The sequence below is a fragment of the Atractosteus spatula genome, chromosome 3 (assembly GCF_055471065.1).
Source record: "Atractosteus spatula isolate fAtrSpa1 chromosome 3, fAtrSpa1.hap1, whole genome shotgun sequence".
Lineage (NCBI taxonomy): Eukaryota > Metazoa > Chordata > Actinopteri > Semionotiformes > Lepisosteidae > Atractosteus > Atractosteus spatula.
The window spans coordinates 65,905,355-65,914,163 of record NC_142708.1 but is presented as its reverse complement, the minus strand read 5'-3'; the positions used below and the strand labels follow the sequence as shown (position 1 = coordinate 65,914,163).

At 39.0% G+C, this 8,809-nt stretch overlaps 1 protein-coding gene across 1 annotated transcript; it reads left to right on the top strand.

Moving 5' to 3' along the window:
* The first annotated feature begins 1,905 nt into the window (after nucleotides 1-1,905).
* On the top strand, nucleotides 1,906-6,340 carry LOC148838260 (cornifelin homolog). Its single transcript, XM_088910538.1, has 3 exons — nucleotides 1,906-2,032; nucleotides 3,851-3,990; nucleotides 5,157-6,340. The coding sequence occupies exons 1-3, from the start codon at nucleotides 1,915-1,917 to the stop codon at nucleotides 5,301-5,303; spliced, it is 405 nt and encodes a 134-aa protein (XP_088766664.1). The 5' UTR covers nucleotides 1,906-1,914; the 3' UTR covers nucleotides 5,304-6,340.
* The last annotated feature ends 2,469 nt before the right edge of the window (nucleotides 6,341-8,809 follow it).

The window sequence follows — 8,809 nt, the reverse complement described above, 5'->3', positions numbered from 1 at the left end:
GGGTGCTTTGGCCTCAGCTTTTCTGATTGTAGAAATATGTTTTTAGGTCCTCCAGACCAAGCTACCTTTGTAGGAGCCTCTGCTGTAAGACATATCACAAGAGTGATTCAGCACTACAGATAGTCAAGTTTGAAAGGGATCTGGGCCTAGGTTCTTAAATCTCTTCATCAAGTTGATGTGGGAAAGCAATAAAAAGCAAACAGAAAGTTTGAATATATAGCAGAAAAGTGTACAATTCAAATGCATGTTATGCATAAGCTACGCTATACTCTACTGAGACCTAATTTGGAACATTGTGCTCAGTTTGGTTACACATACCACAAAAGAGACAAAGTAGCTTTAGAAAGAGTTTAATATGCGCAACAAGAATGATTCCTGGTCTTTGAGGACTGTCATATACATACAATATAGGATAAAATAGTTAAATTCTCACAATCTAGAACAGAGGAAATATTAGAGTGAACTCAGATGACTATTTTCCACTCAATAGTGTAACAAAACTTGGGATTCTAATTGGAACGTAATTTAACATGGCTCAGGTTTGACGTGTTTAATCACACAGCAGTTTTAGACAACTTCCAAATCTATGTTATCATTTTTGCTTTAAAAGGGTCATTGTCCATATTCTTAGATGTGACACATTGGCTCAATTGGTCATTTGGACCAATATAAATCAATAATGACACTGGGAGTCTCGAATGTGGGAGGCAGTACCAAATGAGATGGTCAATAAATGATGTAGTATAGATAATTGGATGTATTTATGTATGAGGGCTGGAGTGTTATTTTTTGAAACTGCAATTTCACAACATAAACCAACCCACCCTCCCTGAAAGTGGACCATCCCATCTGGCATTTGGCTGAACTACGTGACAACCATAGTCCAGCCATGGTTACCATTCCATGGGAATTGTATTAATGGACAGATGAAAGGAGATACATTCTTCTAACAAAACAAATGACCATTAAGTATAGAAAATCCTAAAGGGTACACACTGTCAGAAATAATGAGGGGGGATGGATGGGAAATCAATAAACTCCTTGTTTATTTGAAATTATGCCGCAAAGTTTGTTTTCTCAGGAATTCTTTTCTGTACAAGAAAATAACCAAAACAAAATCTAACCACTATTGAACTTCTAACTATACTTTGATAAGAAGTTTTTCCCCAACTATACTAGAGGTCGAGTTTATTCCAAACCACTAAAAAATAATGTTTTAACTAGAACTATTTTACTTACTTCACTCTCGCTCTTTCTCTCTGTTCACCAGTCTCCTCTGTTCCCCTGGTTTATCACAGCTGACTCATCAGCTTTGTCAACAGGTGTACTTTCAGTAATGGAGGCCTTAGTCTCAGTTTCACTGACTGACCACACCTGATTCTTTTCCAGCTCTGAAATGGCTTCTATCTACAGAAGCCTCCCAGTGACACCTCAGCGGAACCCTCCAGTCAGAAATATCGATTCCTTCTTAGGGGACATTTTTTTAAATTTTGCAGATGTTACAGGAATATTCCATAAATGGTGTCTTTCAACCATTATCAACGCAAATGGAATTTTAACTTTAATACATTTCACTTCCTCCCAAAATTCAGTTAACCATTGTCACAGGGTCTAGAGTGGATATGTTTTTGTGATAGAATGTTTTTCTGATTTTGTGACAGAAAAAACTGACCATTGTATCAAAAGATAAACAGGAGCAAGACAGGGTGTACCCATAATTCCTCTCATCTGTGGCACTGATTGGACTAGTGCCATCCCAACTTCTCATGTTTCTTCCATATATTTTCAGGGATACCTGCTGTATTAATAGGGGAAGAGGAAATTTTGTTTCTTAAACAATATAAGTTACTTATAAGAAAAACACAACGATATTCAAAGCTGCATACTGTATCTGTTTTCAGACACGAAGTTGGGATGGCAACACACATCACCTTCCAGCAGCCCCAGGCAGTCATGACGCAGCAAGTAATTCAGGTCCAGTCGAATCAGTGGAGCACAGGCATTACCGACTGCTGCTCTGACATGAGTATCTGTAAGTCCAACTCTCTGTTTTGTACTTGAGATAGTGTTGGTGGACCATCTCCTCATTCTTTTGTACAACATGAAAAGGTCACTTCTTCCCAATTTCTTTATTGGTGTATATGTGCTTGTGTACAGAGAGACATATAGATGCAGCATCATGAAACAGTTTCAGCTCATTAGTGTATTTTAGAAATTGCACGATTTCTGTTTGGGGTAGGTTTTTATTTAAAGGGAACTGCAACACTATTTTTACATTTTGGGGTTATGATGAATCAGCAATGATGAGTGATTTCAAACCACAATAAAACTACCACGTACACAGTAAGGTGTACATTCTTCAAATTACAAAGTTTCAATGCATGCATAGCGCCATATTGCCTTCATTGTATGCGATTCAAAACCCAGTGACATGAAGGTGCCTCTATTACATTGTAAACATGCTTTAGACCAACTGAATTTTGCTATTATATAAATTTTAAATATTTTCACGAAACCCACACATACAAGGTGGCATGTTTCATAGATATTTTATCTATGCAAAAAATATTTTTGGTTGCAAAAAAAAGAGCAACCAGCCAACCAACTAAAATACTCACATATTCATTTTCAAGTTTGAAACAGCTGTGTTTCAAACCTGAACAGTTGATTTGAATGAGTGAAACTGAATTGAATTCAACATAGCAATTTTGAGATGGTTTAGTCAACAAATACTATGTGTTAACTCAGCATACAGATAAATTTGGGTTGAAATGTCTGCTGCACAACCTGTGCCTATTTGAACGTACATCACGCTGAATCTTGTCAAGAAAGTTGAAGGGACCAGCATTAGTGCCCATGTCTATTACCCGTCTCTTCATTAGGTGACAATCCCTTGGAAAAGGAAATAGTTTGACTTCCTACTAATCCAATCCACTGCTTTGTGTGTGACGACAATGTTCTGAACAGCCAAATGCTCAACAGTGAGGCATTGTTTGAGATACATGTATGTATGTGAGTTCAGAAAGACAAAATAAAGGATTCCTGTTAGGAGAACAAGTTTCCCATTCCTTTACAGCGAAGGGACATTTTTACGTTTCGTGCAAGCTCTCGCTCTTGCCCGTGGCGAGAGCAGCGGTTTGTTGTCTGCCTGTGACAACATGGCAACATGAAGTACTTTCAGAAAGTTCACGATTTTACCCTTCACTCACAATTTGTAAAAGTTTGCAATACCGTAAATTAATTTATTTTGTGACCCAGATTTAATACCCAGTCTGAGAAACTGGGACAGCACTTCGCCTTTAACAATTTTTTTTTTACCAAACATGATTAGAATCTGGGCATTAAAACAATAGAAAAATCTACTCACGTGTGTTGCAAGAGGGCCTTAGGTTCAGACAAGATATAGGATCTTTTCTGAAGTACATAATGCCACCTTTTGTCACCAGACCATTATTTGGAGGATGATGAATTCTCAGGATGATGACAAAGGGCAGCAGGTTCATTCCCCCACAGAATTCTGGGAAATGAAGATCCGCCATCTTGTCTGAGAAGCTGAGGAGGAGGTCAAATTCTAATTTCACCCACTTGTACTCCCCTACTTATAAATATCTCTTCTCCTGAACACACACTTTCCTCTCACCCCTCCCTCCACTCCGTCTTCACCCATACAGCAGCTCCCTGACTCATTCCAGCTTCATTCTCATGGGCGGGTTGCCATTTCCTCAGCCAGGCGAGTCATGCCAAATAGACTTTCAACTTGTTGCCTCTGAGGTGCATTAATTAGGGTGTCACCAAACTACAGAAATATTGTTGGAGTTAACAAGGAAAAATGTCTATGTTGTTTTTGAAGGTTGTTGTGCTATCTGGTGTTTCCACTGTTTCGCCTGCAAGACCAGCAGTGATTTCGGAGAGTGCTTCTGTCTGCCGTTACTCCAGTTTTCTGGGTCACTGGCCTTGCGAGTTGCAGTCCGGGAGCGTTATCATATCCAGGTACCGGTCTCCCTCAGAAGCCCAACAGATTCGGCAGGTTTCAGTCACTGTGAGAAGTTCTTGTCCTTTGGGTTGTGCTCAATTTCAAATAATTTCAAATACTTCATATTGCTATGGTCCACTTTTCCCCAGTACAAAACTACTTCACTAATACGTTTTCCTATGAAAACTTTGTGAAAATAATTAATTTGGGACAACTCAAGCCCAGATCACTGGCTGTTTTATCCAAAGTAATTGTGAGGAAAGTTCAAAAATTAGGTTCCCACCATAAATGTCTTTATCTTAAGGAATTTAGACAAAATTGTGCACAAAACTAAACCAAAACCATTAACCAAAATGCAGCTTAATCAATTAATATTATAAAAGAGATCATGGATACATGCTTTCTCTAATAATAGAAAATTATTTTTCTCATAGCCAGAGGTGCAGTCTCCTGTCAGTCCTTGTGATGTTACAACTTAATAATGTATGTTTTTTTAATCATGTTTCAATGTGCATTCGTTTGAATATATTTAACCCCAGTCTGATTAACTGATTTTAGGAAAGATTTGTTCTCTCCTTTTAAAGGCATCAGGACAATTTCCTTTGCCAGCCTGGTTTATGATTTTCAAAGCCCAGAAGTATCCCGTTTTCTCTCCATTTTGCTGTGCTTTTATTGTTTTCTTCGCTAGGAAAAGGCTGTATCAGGGCTCATGGAAAACAGTGAAATCATTATAGACATAATTCCCCTAATCTCTCAGAAGCATTCCAATGTCCCTTGCAATTCCCTTTTGGCATAACAGACCGTGACAGATCCCCCTATTTGGTAGCCAAGTATAGGGAATCTGCACACACTGCCCCCCTTCTATAACCTTAATTAGGCTGTGACAGGACCAGCTTTTTTGTATCTAACCTTTTAAAGTGAAACTGGTCCATGACATGCACACATCACATTCTCATCCCTTACGAGTAGAACTTGTCTTTGACCTGGTCGATCCTGTATGGCCGGATCCACTCTGCCTTAATCAATACCTTCCTGTTTGGTGGACACAGCATAAACACGGGATAAAAGTATACTACAGAGCTAAGTTTAAACATAGGAAACCAATGCACAACAATGGTACACATAAGGAAAACATGCAGAAGGGTTCAGGGATGTTTGAATAACTGCTGTTCTGTGTTGACAGGGCAGTATCTGCTGCGACTGCATGTATGTGACCTTCTGCGACATCTGTTCCTGGTGCCAGATTGCCCGGGAGATTAAGAAACGCAAGGCGGGAATGACTTTAATTAACGTCCAGGCCACCAGCTTTCCTCCAGTAGTCCGTTATTAACCAGAGAGAAGAAAGCGCCCCCAGTTCTGCTGGCTCTTTAGAAGGCAAATACCGTGCCATCGTTCTTTCCAATGTGTTCATATTTCTTTTTTCTTTATAGTGCATACGACTGCATTGCAATCTGTGTTCATGCCTTCAACGACTGTGTAAGAAATCCAGTACCACGTGGATTTCTCACCATTTGTTGAAAAAACTCAACTCCGCTGTAGTATATTTAACCTCTGATAACATGGAAGCCATTTAAGTAACACCCCAAACCTGGGTAAAAGAAACTATACTTTTGTGTTGTTACATCAGAACTTCCATTATTTTCCTTTTTTATTTCAATATTTATTTGCAGCAATATGAAGCCTGAGATTTCATGGTTTGTCAGATTAATTTGACATGGGAAAGACAAGATTTGAAAAGTCTTGGGCAAAGGAAGGGCACCCACCCCTAAGATATTGCAAATATACAGCATTTCTTGAAGCAGTAACAGAATGTTTCCAATGGGCAATATCAATCCATCCTATTTTCTATACCTCTTTAACCAGGACAGGGAAATGGGGGATGCTGGAGCCCAACCTGGCAAGCTATGGGTGCAAGGCAGGATACAACCTAAGTGGGACACCAGTACTTCACAGGGCACACACAGACACAAACATAGACATGCACACACTCACACCAGTGCCAATTTTACTGATGCAAATTAACCTTCTACTATGTCTTTTGACTGTAGGAGGAAACCAGAGCACCTTCTGGAAACCTACACGAACACAGAGAAAACACAGAAGCTCCACACAGATAACACCTCAGGTCTAGGAATGGCCAATTAACTTGTGAGATATCAATGCTTATTGGGCTATAGGACCAAAGCCTGATTTGATCAGATGGGATCCAGAATTAATTCACCTATTTCTAACACCTCAGATATATAGATGTTGTTGACTGTCTCAGTAAAGACCAAAAATTTATATCAGTAAAGCAAATAATACAGATTTTTTGTATGCTAGCTATGCTATATTATGTTATTTTAAATTACTATCTGGGAATAGAATATAGTTGTACACAGCAGTCTAATAAAGGGAAATGGGTTTGTCTTCCAATATCTAAGTTTGAATCTTGCAAGAGTATTTTAATGTCTTACTAATGCCAAATGAGTCAGTTAAATGCCGAACTTTAAGGAAAGTGAGTACTTGTCTGAATAGGTTGGTTCAGAAATGTCTGGTTACAGTACCTGTAAGAAAAGATATGTATCTAAAGTACCACCAAAGCTACTCATATTGCAACTTCCTTTCTGAAACTGATTTATTTTGAAGCAAGTGGCTATATTTAGATGGCTTCCTATTCATATATATAAATAACTATTTTCACAAGTTTTTTTAAAGCTTTCTGATTGATCACTGCCAAAATGGCATTAAAATGCAATGGGACCTTGGATAAACTTTAAGAACTTAACATAACTGTGGTTAAAAGTATACAAATGAAAAATGTGTGTGTTTTCCTGGATTATGTGCATTTTGTGTTACATGATGTTAGTTTTAGTTTGTTGTGAATTATGCAACTATAACCTCTAATTGTGTGGCCTGTAGCTAAACTGTTTCCTGTGAAAGACTGCACCGATTGTAATTGCTGTGCAGAAATTTACTATCATTACAGACACTACAATACCTCCTGCTCTTGATCTGTTTATTTCATATTAACCAGTACATGGAGCTGTGCCTTACATCTTACAGTGCTTGCTTTAGAAAACTTAAAAGTGATTTAAATAAAAAATAAATTTCCTAAAAAAAAATTAAAACCTCCCCTTCAAAGCCTGTACTGAAGGACTACACAGGCAGACAGCTATGCAGAAAGTACCAAGCAATGAGGGTTTGACAGTGCCAGCAGCAGAACCCCAAGATTCCTCTGTCCTCCATAACGGCACCATGAATCCAAGTAGCGAAGTTCTCCATTTGAGTCATGCTGCAATAGGACAGGATTGAATGATGTATGGGGAAGGAATGTGATGGATTTCAATGTAGAGCCAACATCTTTCTACCATAGTAAGATCAACTGACCAGGCCCATTGCTACTGCTGTATGAGGCCAGGTGAGGAAAAGGAATATTCTTGTTTAGAATACTGGACTAAGATAAAAAAAAACATTTCCACAATCTAACCACATCTAAACGCTGGGGAAATGGGAATAACCTTAAGACTCTGGAAAATAGGAGAGAAGCAGAGACATTTCATGGACCTCTTCACTAGATGTCAAGTTACAACCAGTTTGTAATTTTGGGACCCAAATGTAATCTGCAGTGTTTAAGGTTGTGGTTTCAGCACCAATCTTGAGGAAACACTGTGACTTCTGGATTTTCCTTGAGTTCTTAACCACAGGCTAATCGATTTCACATTTTCGTATTAATGCTTAATGCCACTTGGGAACAAGTTAAGCCTGACATGCGTTGCCAGACTTGGGCAAAGGAGTCTGATGTTGAAACACCTGAAATTTCAGTAGGCCTCTGGATACATAACTGTTGATATGCTCAATAGCAGTGAGAAATGCACATCATCATGAGCATAGTTGTCTTCTCTGTGACAAGGAAATCCAACTAATACAGTTCCACCTGAACACCAATACAAAAGCACCTGAAATCATCTTCACTTACCTGATGAAATGCAACAGCCTTAAGACAGGAAGCCGAATCAGAGGCTGAGTAGGCAACATGCAGGCAGGTGAAAACGAAACACAACTGACAGGAATCATAGTCAATCGGCCAGGGGTCTAGGCAGAGAACACAGAAAGCAAAGCCAAGTAAGCAAGGGTTCAAGCAAAGTCATCACAAGGAGAAAGTACCCAGGGTTATCCACAAGAGAAGCCTGATAAAGTGAGCGGAGTACAAACACAAGATTGTCCAGAGTGGTCAAAAATGAGAAAGCAATACTAAGCAGTGAGGGGAATCCAGAGGCAAGGTCAAACAATTGAGTCACAAGACAGAGAACTATCTACCAGAGAACACAGTGCCAGGAAAGGCTGAGACAAGAAATAACTCTATAGCTGAGCAGGGAGCACTGTCATCACTGCTCTTAAATATCAATTTAAGTAGCAGTTAATTGCAAACAGGTGGAATAGATCTTCACCCAGATTTAGCTGTCAGGGTAACTGATGAGTTAACAAGCTGAGTGGAAACTTGTCTGGTAGCAGAGGTATTTCGGGTGAGCAAACCAGCATTTCCACTAGAGCAGGTATAACACCTATTTAGAATCTCAGCTGCATACAATGTTGCACAACTTAGAGCTTAACTTATTGATTTAGTGAGCCAATTCCTGAATTACATTTCATATCCATGACAGCATATTGGACTCTATAGCCTAGATACTCCCACACTGACTACCTGTACCCCTATTCAGAGCTCCAATTTGTTACTTTTGAGACAACACAAATGAGACTCCTTCTGAAACTCAGAAATTGACATAGAGCTGGTAGTAATTGTATATCACATTGTCTTTTTTTAAAAGCTGAAACAGATGTGAAAATCTGTCTCCA